General features: G+C 48.9%; 1 protein-coding gene across 1 annotated transcript in view; it reads left to right on the plus strand.

The window, feature by feature from the left end:
• The window catches only part of CRMP1 (collapsin response mediator protein 1), a 71,183-nt gene that overhangs the window by 44,530 nt on the left and 3,857 nt on the right, over positions 1 to 22,796 (plus strand). Inside the window, exons 5-12 of the mRNA XM_063107915.1 lie at positions 842 to 903; positions 2,783 to 2,863; positions 8,048 to 8,116; positions 9,531 to 9,651; positions 12,363 to 12,519; positions 15,443 to 15,584; positions 16,236 to 16,406; positions 21,255 to 21,434. Of these exons, the coding sequence (XP_062963985.1) occupies positions 842 to 903; positions 2,783 to 2,863; positions 8,048 to 8,116; positions 9,531 to 9,651; positions 12,363 to 12,519; positions 15,443 to 15,584; positions 16,236 to 16,406; positions 21,255 to 21,434 (983 nt within the window). The remainder of the gene's footprint in view (positions 1 to 841; positions 904 to 2,782; positions 2,864 to 8,047; positions 8,117 to 9,530; positions 9,652 to 12,362; positions 12,520 to 15,442; positions 15,585 to 16,235; positions 16,407 to 21,254; positions 21,435 to 22,796) is intronic.

Consider the following 22,796-nt stretch of genomic DNA (forward strand, 5'->3'; position numbering starts at 1 on the left):
TATAAGAGATGGCCTCTGTCCTCAAGCCACTTGAAGGTGAAATAGGGAGATGTCCTCCCACCCGTTCCCTGCTCCCCCTGGCCTGTCAACACGCTACGTGATGAAGTCCTGTCATTTCAACCTTTCTGAATCCCCGCCTGCTCTCTCCATCCCTGCACCTCTTCCTTGGCTCAGCATCCTCCTGCCTGACTCAGTTTCTCCTTGCTTTTCTGCACACCCATCCTCCATGCTGCTTCCAGAATAGCCTTTCTGACACAAATCACTCAGACCATGTCACTCTCCTGCTTTAAAAGCACATGCTTTATGAGACAGAGGTGATGGTTGCACAACATTGTGAATGTTGTAAATGCCACTGAACTGAGCAGCTTAAACTGGTTAGGATGGTGAGTTTTATGTTGTATGTATTACACTAAAAATTTTTTAAGACGGTATTTTTTAAAAAACACAGGCTGCCTTTGCTTCAGCCACAGGACGCTTTCTAGAACCTGCACAACCAATGTCCTTCCATCTTCCTTACAGTCCACCCCCTTGAACACTGCCCCCACACCCCCAGCCTGGTTAGTTCCAGTCCTCCCTGCCTTCTTCTCTCTCTCTCCTCCTCCTCTTCCTCCTCCTTTACTTTCAGGTTCAGCTTAGGTATGACCTTCCCAAAAAGCCTCCTTGGACCATCGTCCACACCCCCAGGCTGTTAGGTGCCCCCACTGTGAATTCCAGTGGCACACTTCTGTCCTGGAGGTTACCACTCTGCACTGTGATTGTTGATTTACTGGAAAAAACTTCCTTCTTATTTTTATTGAACACATGCTTCTATTCTCTCTCTTTTTTTAAAATCTTGAAACAGGTGTCAATTCCTTCCAAGTCTACATGGCCTATAAGGATCTGTACCAAATGTCCGACAGCCAGGTAGGTCCTCCTGTACACCCTTCCTCACCCACCTGACAGGACTGGGCCAGCTTTGTCAGTCAAGGCAGCCCAGGGCAAAGGAGACTGTGAGAACTGGCAAGGAGTGCTCCAGGTTCAAGTCCTGATCCTGGCACTAAATTGCTATGTGACTTTCTGCCAATCACTGCCTCTCCTGGGCCTTCATTCCTTCCTGAAGAGTAGAGTGGAGTGGGGAAGGGGTCGTCTCTGGCATGGTGGTCTCCAAACCCAGCTCATCCTCAGTGTCGTCTGGAGAGCTCCTTCAAATACAGATTCATAGAGCACGTTGCAGATGCTCGGGTGCTGGGCTCAGGAACCTGTACTTCTTGAAAGCTCTGCATTTGATTCTGGGGTTCCAGCAAGGTTGGAGACTATTTCATTATCTCTGACACAGAGGAGAGCCCTGGGTCTCCCTCAAACCAATTGCAAGACTTTAGGCAAGTGACTTTCTTTCTCAGTTCCCTCATCTAGAAGATGTTGTAAAATCTCCGACTATGCCAATATCAAGCAATGGTTATGTGGATGAAGTGAGCTGGGGAAGACGTGCTGTGAGTTGTTCTCCAGGTGCAGGGGCTACTATTTATTGGGCACCTGGCCTTCCTATGCCACTGGGTGCCCTGATTTTGTTTTGTTCTCATTTCCCTGTTCTCTGCTTTTTAGTGTGGTGGAGGGGGCCATGGATGCTAGAGCCAGACTGCTTGGCTGCACGCCCTGGCCCCCTGCTGTCCCAACCTTTATGTGATCTAGGCTCATAATAGCACCTGCCTTGTAGAGGTTGTTGGGGACTGAGCGATTGACACAGTGAAGTGCTAGGGCAGTCCCTGACGTACAGCAGATGCCATATGCATGTTACTAGGCGCGGAGTTAGATGAGCAGTGGGGCACTCCATGTCCTGTCTTCAAGTAAACATCTGGGGTTACAAGTGATAACTGACTTCAAGATACCCTGGAGGTTTTTGATACAATCAGCAAGGGCATTTGCAAGGCTGAAAAGTGGTTCAGTTTCATGGGAAAAGTAGCACATGGCACGTCAGCATAGTTTTGATTTTCACCTGTTTCCTTCTAACATCTGGTCCACCAAGGCCCTGGGTGTAGATGGATCAAGCGGCCTCCGGATGTGGGACTTCAAAAGTGCTTCATGCCCACCAGTGCCACCCCACCTGCTGTCTCCATCTAACGCGTGCTTCCCTGGGGTGTTGTCCTGCACACATGGAGACGTTCAGATTCACGTGCTTCTGGAGAGGGAGCTTGGTAGCTGTGGTCCTCACTGAGGCAAATGCCTGATTGCAGACTCTTCTCGGATGGGAAGAGAGCATCGGGCAGTGTGCGGGTCCTGTCTTGGCTAACTGAGCTGATGCCGGGCATGGTCTATGCTGTCTGAGTGTTAGATTGTCAGAGAGCTGTGCCCCCACCCCACCACGGTCAGTAAAACGACATAGGTTCAAATTTGTGTGAAGACGTACACATCTCCTGTGGCACGTGGGTGGCTATAGTACAGGCTCAGCAGATTTAGTTTCAGGAAGACTAAAAATGACTTCTCAACGACAGGAGCCAAGCCCAAAAAAAAGCAAAAGGCGCAGACAGGCGCTGAGATTGAGGCTGCACCCACGCCGTGGTGCGACTTCTATCAGTTCTGCCCCTCCCTCAGATCCTGCTTTTGGATATGGAAGGTGTCAGGGCCAGGAAAAGATCCTTTCCAAGTCTGACTCATAGAGCGATGCACTTTTTCCGTATGAATGGCATGGCCATGCTGCAGACCGGTGGGTGGATGGCTGTGTGGGTGTGAGCAGAAGAGCAGGCCTCATAAATGCACCTGCTGTGATGGTTTTATCTCTCACCGATGCCTGTGTGTTCCTCCTTAGCTATATGAAGCCTTCACTTTCCTTAAGGGGCTGGGAGCTGTGATCTTGGTCCACGCCGAAAATGGAGATTTGATAGCTCAGGTGAGTGGCATGAGTCTCCACCTCAGTCTGCTTCTCCTTGATGTAAGGGCACCATGGAAGGGGGTGTGGCTTTGGTCAGTAAGGTTACTAGGCAGTGAGGGGTCAAGCCAAGAACTGGGTGTCATATCAGACACACAGCTGAGAGTCACTCACAGAACACTGTCAGGCCTCATCACCTGCAGAGTTTCGATGTTCCCACCTGTACAATGGGGATAACATGACTGCCCTGTGGACCTTGATAGGTTTGTGTGAGGACAAATGAGGATCTGAATAGAAATGCTTTGCAAGGCTGGGGGACACCAGAAGCAATGCACACGAAGCTAGCTGCTTGATGTCTTCCGGGAGTTGGGGGTGGGTGCACTGGACAGAGCCCAGGCTTGGAGCAGGTGCTCCGGCCCAGACTCCCCCATCTCCCAGCCACATGACCTTGGACAAGGACTTACCCCATGAAGGCTCATTTCTTCATCCAGACACACCTACTTGGCAGCATTGTGAGGATTAAATGATGTCATGTCTGTGAGATTCAGCGTCTGACACATAAGAGACTGCAGCCATGCAAAAGTTTTGCATAAGGCGAGACATAAACTTGTTTTGATTGTTCTGGCTGCGGAGTGGAGAATTTGATGGGAAAAGAATAGTCATGGTGACCAGCCGGGTACTACTCCAGTGATTCTCTTGAGAAATGAAGAGAGGAGGAAGAGAGAGGAGATGGAAGAGGCGAGAGTGTGAGAGGAAGAAAGCACAATCTGCAGGACTCATCCATGGATGAGTGGTGCACAGGCATGGGTTGATCTTACACATGGCAAGGCCAGGCACACAGGGGAAGGTTTGGATGCAGTGAATAACAATAGTTCATGCCGGGCCGACCCCGGGGCTCACTCAGAAGAGTGCAGCGCTGGGAGCACAGTGGTGCTCCCGCCGCGGGTTCGGATCCTATATGGGGATGGCCAGTGCGCTCACTGGCTGAGCACAGTGCAGGCGACACCAAGCCAAGGGGTTCCGATCCCCTTACCGGTCACATTAAAAAAAAAAAAAAAAAGTTAATGCCGGTGCAATGTGAAGACTTTACATGTTGATGTTCACAGCTACGCCATGAGGTAGAGATAATTATCCCCATTTTATAGATAGGGAAACTGAGGCTCAGATGTGAATAACTTGCTCACTGCAGCATGGGGCAGCCGAGCTGGGGTGTTAACCAGTTCCATCTGGTTCCAAAGCCCAGTGGAAGAACAGCTTGAGGTCTGCAGCTTCACAATTCAGATTCATTTACTTACTATTTGTGTCCTTGCAGTTTTTCTGTAAAATTGAAATTCTTTCAGATTCAAAGTAAAAATCAAACAGCAATGCCTCAGTTACATCCTGCAACTGTATTCTGTTCATTGGTGACAAGGTACGGAGTCCAGCTCACACTCAAGAAGAGACTATTCGAGGGCATGAAGAGCAGGAGGCGGGGATCGTTGGGGGCCGTGCCCAAGGCTGCCACCTGCCCTTGCCCCCATGACTGATGCTCCTCCCGTGTGCAAAATACAATCACCCCCTTCCAAGTTTCTCCAGAATCTCATCTCATTACATCCTTTGCTGAAAGTCTGGAATCTCATCTGAATCAGGTCTAGGTGTGGCTGAGGCTCCTTGGTCGTACTTCCCACAATCTGTAGGTCTGTGAAGTTAAAAAGGCAAGTCATCACCACCCCTTGCCCCCAACATACAACATACAATGTGGGGGGTAGGGGCAGACATCCCTGTTCAAAAAGGGGAAAACAGAGGCCTCCAGGGTTCCTTGATCCAGAGTAGTTCTGAAATCCAGCTGGGCGAATGCTGGCAGGTCCTTTTAGGTCTCGGAGCGTGAGACTGACTCTCTCTGGCTTCTGGTTCCATCCTCTGAGTGATGCATCCTTTGCCATGGCAGGAAGCACATGTTTGCAGCTCAGTAGCATCCTCAGCCTGCCTTCTGCCCAGCAGAATTTTGGGGGTCCAGTTGCCTCTTTCCATATCAGGTACCTGGGTCCCATCCAGCTCAAGCTGCCAGAGTTTTGCTAAAGTAATTCTCCCCAAAAGGTTGTGGGCCTCCTGTGAATCTCACTGGAGTTCGTGCCTTTAGACAAAAAGACACCACAGGTTTCTTCCAGCTAAGCCCCCCTCTACCTTGTGAGAGAAGCTTCCTGGAGGCCCTATTGTTTGATTGAGAGGATACGTGGGCACAGCCTTAATCTCTTTAAAGTGCCTTTTTTTTGTGGCTGAATAATCTCAGGGGCACCACCCTTCATCCTTCTTAGTTCTTAAAAGGTTGTCGAGCCACAATCAGTTTTATCGTGAGGCTACTGTTTATCTGGCAGTGTCTGGGTCCTGAGATTTGCTCAGAAGCCATTTTTTAATTTTATATCTTTAGCTCTTTGGAGAGGCTGAAAATCTCAACACCATCGTGTCCTGGTTCCCTTTTGTTTAACAGTCCTTCCCTCCACTTCTCTCTTCCCTCTCGCATTTTACTATACGCAGGTGGTACCTTCCACACTTTGCTGGGAAATCTCTGTACAGTAAGTGCAGGTGACACTGCTGCTGACTCCAGCTGCTGCAGAACAAGGCTCCCTCTTCCTCCAGTTTCCAGTAACACACTCCTTGCTTCCTTGTGAGCTGTCACTGTCAATGTCCTCAAAGTCCACATTTCTAACAGTCCATTCAAGGTCACGCTGCTCAAAATTCTTCCAACCTTCATTCACTGCCTGGTTCCAAATCTACTTCCACAAATTTAAGTAACACCCTACTTCTGGTACCAGAATCTGTATTAGTTCTCTATGACCACATAACAAATTACCCCAAACTTAGCATCTTAAAACAGTAAACACTTACTATCTCATGGTCCTATGGGTCAGGAATTCGGCTCTGACTCAAGGTCTTTCATGGGCTGCAGTGAATGTGTGAGATGTCAGCTCAAGGCTCAACTAGGGCAGGATTTGCCTCCAGCCTCAGCCAGGTGGTTTTCAGGATTTAGATCCTTCTGAGCTGTTGGACTGATGACCTCTGTTCTTTGCTGGTTTTTGGCCAGAGGCATCCCTTGGTTCCTTGTCATGTGGGCAGCTACAATGTGGCGGCTGGCTTCCTGCAGAGTTAACACGTGAAAGAGCCGGAGGAAGCCAGAGTCTTTGTAACCTAACCTCATAAGTGACAGCCCGTCTCTTTTGTCACATTCTGCCCATTAGCAGTGAGGTGCTGGGTCCAGGTTGCACTCAAGGGAAGGGATTCCACAAGGGCATGAGGCAGGGATCACTGGAAGTCATCTTACAAGTTGCCTGCCACACACATCTTTGTTTGACCTGATCTTAAACTTCATAAAAATGGAACCTGACAGTATGCACACTTAGGTCTGGCTTCTGCTCAGTACCAGGTTTGTGAGATTTGTTCCTGTCATTACGTGTAGCAATAGCTTTTTCTTTTTTTATCACTGTAGAATTCCACTGCAGAAATATGTCACAAATTGTCCTCCATTTGTTGGATATTTGGATACTTTCGAATTTGGGACTGTTACTTATAAAGCTTCTGTGCATAGTCTTGTTCAGTCTTTCGTTAAACTTCTGTTCACATTTCTGTTACTATATACCTAGGAGTGGAATTGCTGGGCCGTAGGATATGAATATATTCAGCTTTATTAGTTATTGCTAAACTGTTTCCCAAAGTGGACCAACCTGTGACCCCAGACGGAGTTTGAGAAGCCTGGTTTGGAGCCCTCAAGTTTGGAGCCCTCAGTTTTTAAGCTTTGCATCCGGGGCTCAGCTTTCCCACCGCCAACTCAAGCATTCACTTTTTCAGCTCCAGTGTCTCTGTTACCTTCTGTACACCTGCTCTTCAGCTTCCAAAATTTTTTTTCTGCTGTCTTTGCACTTTCTTGGTTCTTGTGTATCTTTTTCTGTTACTTTGGCAGGGTTTTGAAAGAGAGCAAAAATACTGCATGTACGTAGCCCATTACCTTTAACTGGAAATCCTGCTCTAGTCTTGCTTTTCCTCATTATGCCGTCTTCTGCCTTCCCCCTCCCCTTTCCCTCTGTCCCTCCTTCCTTCCTACAGAAATAGTTACTGACATTTAAATAATTTTGCATAGGGATTTCTCCATATCATAAAATCTTTTTGTAAACAGTTTCCAAAAATGCCTTGTAAACACCATCTTCAGTAGCTGAAATTATTCCACTGTTTACTTAAATCCTCTCCAGCTGTTAGACCTTGAAAATGTTTCCAGTTTACGTTCTTATAATAAACTCGAGCTTAATAACCGTAACTGCACAGCTGAAATTGTGATTTTTTTTTTCGTGGTGATAGGGGCTCATGGTAGGCATGCGTCCAAGAATGATGACACAGAAATTGCAGAAGTTAAAATTGGCAGCAGCACAGCTGGCATCTGGGCAATGTAAAAAAAAAAAAAAAATATATATATATATATATATTTATTAAAATAAAATAAAATTGGTGTTCCTGGGGTGAGAAAGGGATTTGAATCCGGGCTATCAGCTCAGGGAACTGTTTCAATGTTGTATGACAAACTTGAGGTAGTGGTTTCCTGCCAGAAAGACAGACACCAGGATAGGAAACTGTAGTAGAGATCATGAGAGCCAGTTGCCAGTGAATGAGCCCTGTGTGGGCTCCATGTATCATGCTGGACATTTTACATGTGCTGCCTCGTTTATTCATTCTGGTAACTCTGTAGTATAAGCACTATTATCCCCAATATACGGAAGAGGAAACTGAGAGAAAGCTTGAGCAACTTGCCCAGAGTCACACAGATGGTCCGTTCTGGAGCTGGACTCCCAATGTGGGCTCTTTGATTTCAACATCCATGTAATGCCCCAATGCCACAGGACATTCCCAGAGGACAGCCCTGCAGGGAGACTTGGAGATTGAGAGGGTGGTGGATGGTCTTTGAAGCTCATTTCTCATGACGCTGCTTCCTCTCAATGGTCCTGGAGATTGAACATAAAGCAGGTGTGGATGTAGACGTGCAGGGTGCAGAGGGCAAGGGGGACGGGTGTGGTGTTGGGGGCGCCCGTTCACCACCCCCAGGCCACTGTGAGAGCTCATACAAATGCCCACCTCCTCAGGCGGGCCTCAGCTGCCCCATCTGTCTGATCGGGGCCCTGGAGGAGCGACTTCTCACAGATCTGACATTCTGTAATCTCTGACTCATTTGCTCTTGTCTTATAGGAACAAAAACGGATCCTGGAGATGGGTATCACAGGTCCCGAGGGCCATGCACTGAGCAGACCTGAAGAGGTAAAGACTCCCCGCCTTGGGCATGACCCTGAAACTGCTGAGCGCTCACCCGGATGCCCTTGCAGCTGGAACAGCCCAGCCAGGGCCCCGGTCCCTTCACATTCCTCTTCCAGAGCATGCCAGCCCATCTTGCTTCTCCAGGGGCCCTGGGGGCTGCAGGTCTGTCAGAGAAGCCAGGGAGAGACCCTGCCGCTCCCAGGGTCCAGGGTCCTCACACCAAGGCCCCATGGTCATTTCAGTGTCCAAATTGGATAAGATCCTTACTGAGGATTTTGTATTTTGGATGATAGGAAAGTGATGCCACATGTCCCAAGCCAGCACCCAGAAACAACTACCCCTGCCTGCAGTGTCCCCAGGACATGAAAACGGGTGACTCCTCTGGTGTGGCAGTGCATGTGTGAGTGTGTGTGCATGTGTGTCTGTGTGATTGTGTATGTGTGACATTGTGTGTGGGGGTGGGGGGGTGGGGCAGAAGCAGATAGGGCCTGGAATCAGAGGGGTGCCCTAGCAGCCCTCCTTTGGGTGGAGGGTATTTCCTGATGTCCTCATCGGATCATTTACAAGTCTCCTGGGCTTCTGGGCCCGGCCCTATGATGCACAGTGGGGACACTACAGGAGTGGACAGGCTTCCTGCCCCGAGAGGCTCTTGGTCTAGCCCAGGGCTCCTCATGAGCCCCGTGGCTCAGTGACAGGCCATGAGCTATTGGTTCATGGCCCGTGGTGAGGTCAGGGCAGAAGTAAGAGACCAGATTCTTAGAGCGTGTGGATATTGCTGCCGCACCCGGGCATGTGGCCAGTGGCTTCACCCTGGAGAGCAGGGTAGGGACCCTCTCAGGTCGTCAGACTCACATAGTGTGTGGTGTTCACAGGAGGACCAAATTTGGGGCCACACTGGACTAGAAATTAAAAACAAAACAACACAAAACCTAGCTGAGCCTTTTCTTTTAGAAGCACTGGTCTTGAGTGGCAGAGACCAAACAAAAGAGCAGGTGGTTTCACGTGTGTATTCGATGAGTGGATGAGAGATCGCTTGTCAGACACGTGCATTTACTTACGTCAGGCATTTTATGAACCTCGGGTCCTTTTGTGTGCCTTTTGATGCCTTATTCTGCCTAGTCTATCCCCTGGGGGTGGGGTCTTCTAACACAGCACACAGAATATTTCCAAACAAGCCAAATAGCATAATTCTGTCTTCCGCTCCTCTAGCTAAATACATTTTGACTTATTTGACTTTTTTTTTCTTTTTTTAAATCTACAGTATTTTTCTCCTTTGATACAGTATATTTCCCTTCTCACCACATTTCATTATGGAAAATTGAAGGACACTGATTCAGGGAGAGCCCGGGGGAATGCGAGTGGGTGGTGGCTGTCCCCCGCCCCTCCTTTCTGTGACCCTTGAATTTGCTGTATTCAGCTGGAGGCCGAGGCCGTGTTCCGGGCCATCACGATCGCGGGCCGGATCAACTGCCCTGTGTACATCACCAAGGTCATGAGCAAGAGCGCAGCGGACATCATCACCCTGGCCAGGAAGAAAGGTGTGCAGCGGGCCTGGGCCTTCTGAGGGGCCCAGGGAAGGGGGCGTCCCCAAGTGCACTCTCAGGGCCACTGCCCAGGGCAGAGACCTGCCAGGAGGCAGCGGCCTGGGCCTCACGGGCCCCGCAGCACATTCTGAGAGGGAGGACGGATGGTGCAGAGCACAGGAGGTGGGGTCAGCGTTACAGGATTGACTCCTGCTGTGCCACATGCTAGCTGCGTGGCTTCGTGCAAGTCACTGACATGTTCTGAGCCTCCGTTTTCCCATTTGCAGTTCAGATAATGACCCCCGCCTTTGGTGTCGAATGAGACCATGGATTTTAAAGAGCGTTGCCAGCTCTAAAGCTCTCTCCCAGGGTTTCAGTTGGAGCTGGCCGGATTGTGTCCTGCCTGGCCTCTTTCTGTTTCACTTTCTGGGCCCTTCCCCTGGGCCTCCATTAAGGGCCTCGTGGTTGACACCTGCACCCAAGGACCACCTTGGGGGCTGTAAGAAGAGCGTCAGCTGGAGGTTAGGAAGAGGGAAGGCATTTCCTCAGAGCCAGAGGGCCTGGGGACAGCTGCGTGCTGGCCATAGGGGAGTGCCCGGAGAGGAGGCCAGCCGCCCAGCCCAGAGACATGGACGTGTCCCTTCTCCTCTTTGAGCTTCCGTTTCCTCTCTCTGAAGTGGACCTGATGAGCTGATGGATATGAAGCCCTCAGCAGAGCCCTCAGTGAGTCCCAGGTGCCGAGCAGGTGTTGGCCAATGCCCCTCTCAGCTCCGGATCAGCTGTCCACTTTTTGCCCAGTATCCTCATCTCTTGAGTGGGGCTTGTGGTGCTGCCCTGCCTGCTGAGCTGAAGATTTGGGGGTGAAGGCCACGGTCCACACAGCAACTGGGGGCTTGCTGGATGGGCCCTAACTGGGCTTGGGGGCTTCTCGGCAGGAGACTCAGAGTAGTAGTCCTCAGGCCTTTCTGACAGTGAAGTCTGTAGTCCCCAACAATCACCAGACCAAAAATAAAGAAGGATGCCCACAGCAGTCTTCCTTCCAAACTCAGAGAGAGACAGACAGACAGATGGACAGGGAAGGGGCTGCTCCTCACACAAAGATGGTGGCTGGAAACCTGTGGTCCTAATGCCCCTAGGACGGCCACCATTGGACGAGGTCAGCCCTGTTCACTCTTGAGTCACATGCAGCTGAATGGGGAACTGTGGTCAGTGGAGAAGGTCACGTAGAAATAAACAGTGACAGCGACATGACCACCACTTACTGAGCACCCACCGTGCTCGAGACACGTGCTCACAGGACCCTAAACGGGAGGTATAATTACCTCCATTTAAAAAGAATTTGAATGTATTTTATTTAGCCTAGTTTATCCAAAGTAATGTTTTTTAACAAGTCGTCAATATGAAAATCATTAATGAGATATTTTGCCTAATTTTTTCTGTACTGTCTTTGAAATCCAGCGTGTATTTTGCACTCACAGGACAACTCAGTTCGGAACAACCACAGCTTCAAGTGCTCGGTAGCCACATGTGTGGCTGCTGGCTGCCTTCCTGGACAGAGCAGCTCAGGACCCCGAATACCCTGTATTTTTAAGAGCAAGCTGACATATATAGAAGTGAGGCTAGCACAACTTGCCTACGATGAGCTCCCTTTTAAAAATAAGGAAACTGAGGCTCAGAGAAGTCTGCAAGCAGCAGCGGCTGGGGGCTTAGCATGCAGGCTCTAGAGCTGTGCTGAGCCGTGAGGTGGCCACTGGCCACATGTGGCTACTTACATTTAAATTAAGTTTAAATAAAAGTTAAAAGTTAGTTCCTCAGTGGCCCCAGCCATGTATCCTGTGCTCAGGAGCCACATGCAGCCAGTGGCTGCTGGATGGGACAGCTCAGATATAAAGCATTCCCATCCCGCCCTGGAGCTGGGCTGCTGGGGTCCAGAGCTCGCCCCCCTCATGTGGCGGCTGGGTGGCCTTGGCGAATGCAGCAGAGGCTGTGGTTTTGCATTCGTCTCTACATGCAAAGGTTCCTACCAGGAAGCCCTGAGACTCTGTCTGTGGGCTTTTTTTCTGGCCGAAACCCACCTGGAAAGCAGGCTGGAACTTCTGGAAAGTTAATGCTCAAGGAAGCAGCCCTCAAGCAATAGGTTGGAGGATACACACCCCAGCTCCCTTGCCCTGTAGGGGGACGACTCTGGGGCGTGTTCCTCGGTCTCCCAGAGTGCCCCAGCCAGGCTGAGCTCCAGGGCCCACAGCTGTGACCCCATGGCAGCTCTCCCTTCTCCCCTTCCCTTTGTCACTTCCTCTACCCCCAGCCAGGGCTTCCTGGAGTCACCTCCCAAATAAAATGCTCAAACTAGATTCCTTATTTGAAGATCTGCTTCTGGCAGAACCCAAACTAGGATAGCAAACCACGTCTTTTTGCCTTGGTTTACAAATCTGTGAAAGGAGATAATAATGTTCCAAAACTGAAAGCAATAAGTATCCAAAAGTTTGCTGAGCGTATCAGCCTTCGTAACCCCGAGAAAGCACTTGTCACAGTGCTGAGCACAAGGCGGGGTGGGCATTAGAACCCAAGGCCACTGTGGCCGATGTGCGGATGCCCGTGAGGACGGCCCATTTACTGACCTGCAGCCAGTCTCATTCTCCCACATCTAGATTCTAGATTTTGTGCCATCAGCATCTCGAAGAGACCGTGTGCCTTTAGCCATGCTCGCTGTGTTTGCCCCTCCCCAGGTCCCTTGGTTTTTGGGGAGCCCATTGCTGCCAGCCTGGGGACTGACGGCACTCACTACTGGAGCAAGAACTGGGCGAAGGCGGCAGCGTTCGTGACCTCCCCTCCCCTGAGCCCGGACCCCACCACGCCCGACTACCTGACCTCCCTGCTGGCCTGGTGAGAGCCCAAGGACCGGGCTGGGGGAGGCAGCCAGGGGTCTTGGGGGGTGGAGGGCAGAGGGAAACTGCAGGCTGGTTTAGACACGGTGTAGAAGAGGAGATATTGGGCTGACACTTGAGAGGACAGTACCCCACGTTGTTTATGACAGGCCTGCGCGGACCCACGGAGCTATTTCATTCCGTCACTGTCCCTTCACATTTATTGACCACCTCCTATTCATTCAACAACTGTTTAAGTACCTACTATGTGACAGGCACCATGGTGTACTGGGAAGCACCCAGGACTAGGGATGAGAGATCAGGCTGTGTCACCCCAGCATGTCACATCACTTGTAAAGTCTCAGACTCACTCAATTTACTGGAAGTGGGGAGAATACAGTACCTGCCATGGAGCTGCTTTTGAGACATGTACGTAAAAGACCTGGAACTTAGGGTTCAAGAAGTGGCCACTTGGCTTGCAAAGCAGCTCCTATGGTATGTGCACACAGTAGGTGCATGGCCACCTTCGTCCCTTCCCTGCTGTTGGCCATCATAGGGGAAGGACGCCTAGCACTGACAAGGCCATGTGGTGAGGCGGAGTGGCGAGGTGTGTGCGCTGCCCTGGAAGCAGAGGTGCTCGCTCAGGATGATGGGGGCTTGCAGAGAGCTTCACAGAGGAGGCGCCATCAGGGCTTGAGCCAGAGGACAAGAAGGAGTTTGCCTGATGGCCGAGGAGAAGATGGGGCTTCTGGCAGAAGGAACTGTGTATGCGAGGTGGGGAGGAGCCAGGCATGTCCCACCATGGGAATCTCTGCCCCCCAAACGGCGCAGAGACCCTTGAGTTGCACATCCCAGGGCCTCATGAACTCACCAGGCAGCCCGATGCGTGGTGGGTGGCTCATGTTTGGTTAAGTACAAACAGAACTCCCAGTCTTCCCCACACAGCTGCTACCCCACAGTCCTGCCCATCTCAGGAAATGGCAGGAGCATGGGCTGAAGGCCCTGGAATCTCATCCTTTGCCTCAGCCATCCTGGCTCAAGCTGCATCATCCCTGGCCTCCTGCAGGCCTCGCTAACTCATCACATACCCGCCCTGCCCCACCCTTCACACACTGTTCTCAACGGGCACCCAGACACTTAAACCTCAGTCAAACCAAGCCACCCCGCTGCTTGGAAACCTCAAGAGATTTCTCCTTTCAAAGTGAAACCCACGTCTCCACAGTGTCCCACAAAGCAGGACATGATCTGGTCCACACTGCCCGACTAACCTCACCTGGCCTGACTGTGAACACCAGGCAGGACTGGGCCTTGGGCCCTTTGCACCCCCCGTACCCCCACTCAGCCCTCTCTTCTCACAGATGCCGTGAGGTTTGCTCCTCTACCGCCTTCAGATCTTGGCTGGAAATTTCCTCCTCAGTCAGGCATTTTCTGATTATCCTCTTCAGAATGGGAATCCCACTGCTTAAGGTTTCATCCATAACATCTTCTTACAGCACACCTTTGGTCCTATTCACTTGCGTATCGCCCGACCCCCCGCCTCTCTAGAATGCCAGCGAAGGAAGGCGGGGGCTTTGTCTCTCTCTGTTCTTACAAGCGTCCCCACTGCCTTAAGTCACACCAGGTGCACAGGAAGCGGGCAACACGTGTTTGTTGCATAAGCGAGTGGGGATAAGCTCTAAATACATTCCCATGTACCCAGGTGATTGTTGATATGGCCTGGGCTTCTGAATTGGAAGTTGGAGGACGGCCTCACCCTGCCTTTATTATCACAAAATAATGCTCCGCTCACTCCCTTGGTTCTGGGGTCCAGTTCAAGGCTCCTAATATATCCAAAGGGTGTTTACTTTAGACATCCTGAGGGACTAAAACACAAGCCCAGTGAACGTGCATCTCTTTGCTGTCACCGACAAAGAGAATTTTGTCTTGCAAGCAGAGCACAAATGCATCAGCCAGCCCTTACACTAACACACTTATGTGAAGTAGACAAGGTCAAGGGTCTGGATCCCTGTACTGGCCAGCTGCCAATAAAAAAGAAAAAGAAGATGACAGATGTCAGCACGTGTTACTCTCCTTGTACCATGCGGAGATGTGAGGCCAGTGACGTATACGGAATGTCCCTCACTTGTGAGACACACAGGCATGTACGTGCTGGAAGGTTTCTATCTTACTCACTGACCTACTTATATATCCACTTATTCATTTACTGGATTCACACAACTTTTTTCTTCTCCTTTAAAAAATTGTGATAGCATTTGTAACATAAAACTTAGCGTGCACTCATCTTTGAAGAGAAGAGGTAGGAGATGGGGAAGAGAGAGGACATGGAGGCCAGCCGGAGGGAGTCTAGACGCCTGCTGTGTGTGGGTGACTCCCGGCCGGGAGGCTGTGGCATTAGGACGTAAAAGCAGGCCTGTCAGGCTTGCAAAGCCAAATCGTGTGAAAGCAGGGCTGATTCAGGGGTTTATGAGCTGCATGGAAGTGGAGTCAGCCCGTCCTCCAGCACCTTCTGCTGTCTTGTTTCTTGGTAGGGAGCCCCATGCCCACAGAATCATAGAGCTCTGAGCTCTCCAGACCCAGCTTGGCCAGAGCCAGGTGGGAGTGTGTGGACACCATCCCAGGCTCAAGGCATTTTAGGGCAGGAGTGGCCTGCCACATATTTGGTCGGGTCCCCTCTCTTCCAGCTGAGGCAGTGGAGGCCCATGCTAACATAGGACCTTGTCTCTTGACGCCTGGCCCTGGGCTCGCTCCAGGTTTCAACAAGATGCCAAAGGCCAAAGGACCTCCTAGTGTCACTCACTAATGCCAGTGACATGCCCCAGAACTCTCTTCCCAAGCCCCTTCTGGGGTTTTAGGTTTCGAACCTTCCTTGGGTGTCTGAAGTCAGGGTTTGCCCTTCAACGTGAACTCACATCTGAACCCCACCCTTTTTTTGTCCCTCCCAGTGGGGACCTGCAGGTCACAGGCAGTGGCCACTGTCCCTATAGCACTGCCCAGAAGGCGGTGGGCAAGGACAACTTCACTCTGATCCCTGAGGGCGTCAACGGGATAGAAGAGCGGATGACTGTTGTCTGGGACAAGGCAGTGGTAAGGTGTCACTCATCGCTCCTGCAGGAACATTCTAGAAACACCCCCTGGCCCATCAAAGCCAATGCAGTCTGGGTTCTTAAATCTTCCTCTCTCACTTGGAGCAGAAGCAGACCCCCTACAAAGGTGCCCGAGGGCACGCAGGACTCATGGGGAGGTGGTGCCAGTCCTGTAGTGTCCTCTGCATTCCAGAGGTCACAGTTGTCCTTTGCGCTTTGAGAATGAAGAATATTTTGTTTTGTTCTAACCTCATTTTCGTTCCCATGAAGATGCTCTGTAAACCGTGTGCATGCGTGTGTGTGCACATGTGTGTGTGTGTGTGTGGAATTGGGGGTGTTGAGTGAGTAGAGAATTCTTATTGCAAAAGGAAGCTCCACCTCCCCCTGCCCCCTGCCCCCTGACCTGAAACCAGAGGTTTGCATTTTCCATGACACTCGAGCTCAACTGAACAGACAAATTGTGTGAAAGTCCACATGCCTCTGGGCGCGTAATTACATCTCTGCTCTCGTGAGGCCAGGCCCTTTGTGCTCTTTGAGGATGGCCTGTTTTCAGCTGGGGACAGGGGAGAATTCCAGGTGGCAGGTTTAGGGCGTGCCCCTTCTCCCAGCCCTATTACAGGATCCTCCCCTCAGCAGTGGGTCTTGCCTTTAGGCTACTGGCAAAATGGATGAGAACCAGTTTGTCGCTGTCACCAGCACCAACGCAGCCAAGATCTTTAACCTGTACCCAAGAAAAGGGCGGATTGCTGTGGGCTCAGACGCAGATGTGGTCATCTGGGACCCCGACAAGGTGAAGACCATAACAGCCAAAAGTCACAAGTCGGTAAGTGCTGGCCTATCTGCAGTGCTCAGATAAATGGTTCTTGCTTTGTAATCATTTCAGAAGCCTGTGGTTAAAAATGATTTATGAACTTTCCAACTGGGATCTGATATCTAGTGCAACTCATCATTTGAATTTCTCCTCCAGTCGGATAGATGGGGAGAAGGGCTTTGAGCAGGCTCGGCTAAGCTGCTCCTGCGTGTGTGTCCCCCCTTCTGTCCCTCTGTCCCTCTCGCACATGGTGGCTCCTGTCCACAGGAGCTTGCCCTCTCAGCCATCTGGCACTGCTCATAACTCCACGTAGTAAGCCACCAGGCTCAGAAAGGGGAAGCATGCGGTCCAAGATTCTTTGTCCAATTGAATTGCCACCTGGAAAGTATTTGATCTGGTGCTACCGAAACCTCCCTCTTGATTTTTGTGGCTGGCTGCTAACAATCAGACAGGAAACGGTTGGCCTGAAAGTGTCCTGTGTCTGAGCACAGCACAGGAGTGCACACTACTCCATGTTCCACACCCCAGCCTGTGACTGTAGTTTATCTCTGCTTTGTATCTTATGTGCCCTTGACTTTTCCAGTCATCCAGCAAACCCAGTAGGGATGCAGAGATGGCATAAGACACCTGTGCCTCCCTTAAGGGCTCACGCCGACACCCACTCTGTATGACAGCAGTGGTCCTGGGCCCAGATTACCATTCACACTCATGGACACACGAGGCCACAACCTGGTCCCTGGCTCAATGGAGGCTGTTAAAGGACACAGGCTGGAAGCAGGGTGTGTGCACATGATATCGATCTGCCATGTGAGTCCTCACAGTCTCCAGTGTCACTTGCTGGTGAGGGGCGTGACCACATGCAGGGGGACAGGACACCAGGCGCAGGGAAGCCTCATAAGAAAGCCACAGGAACCACTTGCAGCAGCTCATGAGCATAGCCTTGGCCACCGCTCAGCTACAAGAGACATTGCCTGGGGAAGCAGAGGTCGATGTGGCCACTGACTGTGCTTGTCCAGCTCACCAATCTGTGGTCATTCATGCAATAAACAGTGCTCGTTGGTGACACTGCTGGCTTCCCACATGCCCCACCTCCAGGGAACAGGGTCAGGAGGAAATAAGCCTGTGGTCACCTTTCCCTGGAGAAAGGTTTAAGCCATTCTCCACGTCACATCCCAGTAGGGCGTGCAGCTACGCGTGTGCAGCTACGCGTTGTCCATCATGAAGAATGCTGTAATAAAGTATCCAGGACACCGTTAGGCAGTTTGGCAAAAGGATTTTTTTCTGTTGCATTTTCTCTGTTCAGAGCAGAATCACGCATGTATTACAGGAAACTAATGTTTTTCAGAACCTGGATTGAGAAAGGCTGTATTAGAGTTTAGTTGTATTATTTTAAGTTTTAAAAAATATTTTCTTTTAATAATTAAAGAGATCATTTTTTATATACTGATCAGTGATTAAATTTTTAAATATACTTTTCTGTAAAAAGAACATACCTTTCATATCTCAGTAGAAAACATATTTGCTTCAAAATGCCACTCACAGGTGTACACACATTTGTATGTCTGTAGACTATCTAGTTTTCAAAAACTTTTTTAATGAGGTATAATCGCATACCATAAATTTCACCATTTTAAAGTGTACAATGCAGTATTTTTTAGTATATTCGGAAGGCTGTACAATCATCACTAATTCCAGAATGTTTCCATCACCCCCCATAGAAACCAAGGACCCATTAGCAGTCACGCCTCAGCCCCCCGCCGTCTCCCAGCCCCTGGCAACCGCTAATCTGCTTTCTGTCTCTATGGACTTGCCTCTTCTGGGCATTTCATAGAAACAGAAGCATTTAATATGTGACCATTTACATCTGGCTTCTATTACTCAGCCCAGTGTTTTCGAGGCTCATCCACGCTGCAGCATGGATCCGTACTTCATTCCTTCTTGTGGATGAATAATATTTGCTGTATGAATATACCATATTTTGTTTATCCATCCATCTATTGACAGACTGTCTTTTAAAAGACCTAAAGGAAAACAATAACATTAGTTGCCCCTGGGAGAGAACTAGGGATCTGGGGCTCTCAGATGGAGAGACAAGAGTGTTTTTTATCACAGTCTTTTGTATCATTTAAATTTTTACATTGTTCAGATATTACCTTTAAGAAATGAAGTAATTAACTATTAAAATTCTATGTAGTTGTGAAATACAGAATGTAACATTTGTGAGTAATATAACCAGCACCTCATAAGAATCCCCCAGTTTAGGAATATGACTGTAGCATATCATTTCCTTCAACTAGGTGGGAACAACAGACCCTCACTGGACTGCGGGTGTGGGGGTCTGGCCAATTTCAGCTGGTATATAAGTGACTGGCTTCTTGTGTCTTCCTTCAGTGGTTACAATCCACATTCGTACTCCAGCAAAGTTATGAATTACTGCATAGCAGGGTCACTTCAGGGTGACTCAGGAGGAATTAGATTAGCAAATGCTAAAGCTGGAAACACGCTGTCTGCCTGGGTCGTGGGAGGCAGCTGCAGTCGAAGAGTCTGCACAGAATTAACAGCTATTTGTAGATGTGATTGTTTGCCTGAAAACCCCTAGCATGCACCTAAAAATCATCAAAAACTGTAAAAGCATCTATTGGCTGATGATTACAAGTAATCAAAATAAAGAAGCAATAGCTTTTCTTTGAAATAATTAAAACACACCTTGAAAAATAGAATGGAAATCAAAGTCCTGTTTCTAATAGGAATAAAAATTGAAGACTTAAATACATGCAAGGACTTCTGTGCTGAAAAGATTCAAGGTAGTGAACATATCAATTCTCTTCAACAGATCTTTTTTTTTTTTTTTTAACTAAGAAAGCAAGATTCTTGAGGGTAAATGTGAGAATAGCCAAAACATTTCTGAACAAAGGAGAAGCTAAGGAGGGAGCATTAATTATCCCATTTATTAAAACATATTATAAAGCTACAGTAATCAAAACAGTTTGGTATTGGTACAAGAGAAAAGAGAGCCAAGAAATAGACCGACCACATGAAAATCTGGTTTATAATAAAGGAGGCAGTTAAAATTAGGAGAAGATAATTATTCAACCATTTTTGTGTTAGGACACTCAGCTCATCAGGCTTAAACTCTGCCCTACTCTTTACCACAAACATTCAAAATGGACCAAAGATTGAAGTAAAATTATAAAAGGACTAAAATAAAACATACATGCTTTAAACATGATTATTTCAAAGGACAGAACACCTTGTCAGGCAAGGCACAAAACTTAGCAATCAAAAAGGAAAAGATTGGTCTATGTGACCATCAACTACAAAAAAAAAAAAAAAAAAAAAAAATTAAACAAAATAACCCTCTGTACAGCAAAAAAGAAATTATTTAAATGAGATCAAAAGACAGAAGACAATCAGGGAGAGTGTTTGCAACACACGTGAGAAAGGATAAATTCTTTAACATTGAATGTGTACTTAGAAATCAGTAAGAAAAATACCAAGACCCTAATAAATAGAACAATATGCAAAAGCACAGTTACACAATAAGAAATGTACAAATGAGGATTTAAAAAGAGACCTAATCTATCTTATTAACAAGTGTAAATAGCAACAGTAAGATGCTATTTTTCATCTGTGCCAAGGACTGAGATTTAGGAGTTTAACAGTATGTAGATCCTATCTAATAGAGTCTTGTTAGGAGTGGACACTAGTGTTGCCTTTTCTGGGAGAACAAGTCTATCAAAGGTGAAAAACCATTTACTCTTTGGCCTCAAACTCCACCTCTAGAAACATGTTCACATGTCCAGATTGTTGATGCAAAATGTGTTTCAGCCTTGTTTTTAGCAAAAGCATGGAAATGACCCGATTGCTCATTTTTGGGAACTGGGTAAATAATCGATGGTACATTCTAGTGATGTAATACAGTATAGCAGTTTAAAAAAATGTTAAAACATTTTTAAGCTATGTGCCTGTGCTGATATGGAACAATCTCTGATATAAGGAGAGAAATGAGGTGAGAACCCTCTGTATGGAATGTGGCACGTGTGTGAAACAGTCACTCACGCACAGACAACATCTAGGGATACAGAAGAAACTCTTTAAAGCAGTTGCCTCAGTCTGAGCTAGAAGAGAGACTTATTTTTTTATCAATTATCTTTGGTTGATACTGTGTAATTTTTTTCAATCACGAACATGACCTACTTTTAAAATAAAAGCTACAAAGCAGTTGGCTATTAGTGGTAGTTATCAAACAGGGTCGAATATTCACTGTAGGCGTAATAAAAAGAATGCATATTTCTAGGGAAATGTTCTTTTGTCTTTCAAATTAGAAAAAAAAATGACACTACCCAATGCGGAAGAGGATGACATGAACTCTCTCTTCCCCTTGCCAATGGAGTGTCAATTGGTCTGACCCCTTCGGAAAATAATTTGGTAATAAGCAACAGTGCTTTAAGAAAGCTATTATCCTTTGACCCAGTAATTTGATTTTAGAAAACGATCCTAAAGAAAGATTAAAAAAAAAAAAAAGACACACAAATGTCCAGTGTAGTCAGAGCAGCCATGTTGCATAACCCCAGGGGGCACCATTCACATTCATGATGCCCAGAACAGGATTAATTTGATTGTATGAAGCCACCAGCAACCCGAGTGCCTAGCGGTGAGGTGTTGGCTGTGCGTATGGTAGAGCGTGCCATGGAACAGCACACAATCCTAACGGAGACATTTTCAGAGAGAACAAGACACTGGGAAATGCTTGTGCTGTGAGGTTAGGCAGGATCACTGTTATGAATGCCGTGGTCCGTGCACCCTGCGTCCCATGTTGGGAAGCGTGGGGAGAGTGATGCTGCCTTCCCGCACCTGCAGGCCGTGGAGTACAACATCTTCGAGGGCATGGAGTGCCACGGCTCCCCACTGGTGGTCATCAGCCAGGGCAAGATTGTCTTCGAGGACGGAAACGTGAACGTCAGCAAGGGCCTGGGCCGCTTCATTCCCCGGAAACCTTTCCCTGAGCACCTCTACCAGCGTGTCAAAATCAGGAGCAAGGTGAGCGCATCTGCAGGGGCAGGACCCAGCGCAGAGACCAGAGCCACACCCTCTCCTGGGGAAGCAGGCTCTGTCACATGCAGTGTTAACACGTCACTGCCGTGTGAGCCTAGCTTTCCTCATCTGTCAAATGGGTTGTCACACTGCCCTGTGTCCCTGTCGGCCCTGCAGGCTCCAGTGCTTTGCAAACTGTAGAGTGGGGTGCACCTTTGGGGATGGGCACTGCTCTGGGCGCTGTCCTGAGTAGTTCTCAGGAATCCTTGCCTCCCTATTGGAGGTGTCATGATCCTCATTTTGCAGATTAGAACCCTGATGCTCCGAGCTGTGAAGAGCTTAACCAGAGTCCCACAGCTTGGAAATCCTCAGGCCTGGCCATTTTGATAAGAATAAATAACCCCTAGTGTCCTCGAGGGATGGCTCCCTTCACCTGCCTGACCCTGTCCCTCCCCTTCCTCCCCGGCCATTTCTGCATCTGTTCACTCTTTTCCTTGAAGAATCTTAGCACTGACTTCAGGAGGTCCTGTCAAAGGCATGGAGCAGGATCTGTCCCCATCTCTAGTGCAACTTGAACAGGGGAATTTTCTCATATTGAGATAAACTCCCTCTGGAGGTCAGCATCTTCCCTAGTCACAGCCTTTCCATCACCATGGCAACCTGCTGCCCACATAAGACAGGCAATGTTTGCCAGAAAGACCATGTGTGTGTGTGTGTGTGTATGTACATGTCCATATGTGTACGTGTGCATGCATGCACGTATGTGTATGTGTGCATGTGTTTGTGTGTGCGTGTGTGCATTAGTGTGCATGAGCATGTGTTGGGGGTGTGTGTGTATGTGTGCATGCATGCATGTGTGTGTATGTGTGCTTATGTGTACGTGTGCACATGACCGTGTGTGTACGTATGTGGTCCCTTTATCTTGCGCTTCTTAAGTGGCACCACCACCAACGTAGATGGGCAAGTTCAGGGCCCTCGTCCCAGCTCCCGGCACCCACTGGGAAGCTCTGCGTCTGGCTGCTGTCCCTCTCCATTGCCCATACGGTGTAGTGCCCAGATCAGAGACACCAAATGCTTTCATCAGACAGGGAAGCAGTGGGCATGGAGAAGAAGCAAGTCAGATCTGTGAAGAGGACAAGGGACTCATGTGAACACCAGGTTGGGACACCCGCAGAGGGGTCTTCATTCCCTCTAAAGTGGTCTGAACCTGATGTCTATGGTTAACAGTCAGCTTCTGCAAGAGCAGATGCCTGACCTCAAATGCTATGTCATCAGTTTGCAGGAGGAGAGGCCGACGGCTGCCTGCACAGCAGCATGCTTAGGGCAGGGGCCAGGAGCCAGGCTAGGTGAGAGAGGGGCCTGCCCCAC

The sequence above is a fragment of the Cynocephalus volans genome, chromosome 9, assembly GCF_027409185.1.
Source record: "Cynocephalus volans isolate mCynVol1 chromosome 9, mCynVol1.pri, whole genome shotgun sequence".
NCBI lineage: Eukaryota > Metazoa > Chordata > Mammalia > Dermoptera > Cynocephalidae > Cynocephalus > Cynocephalus volans.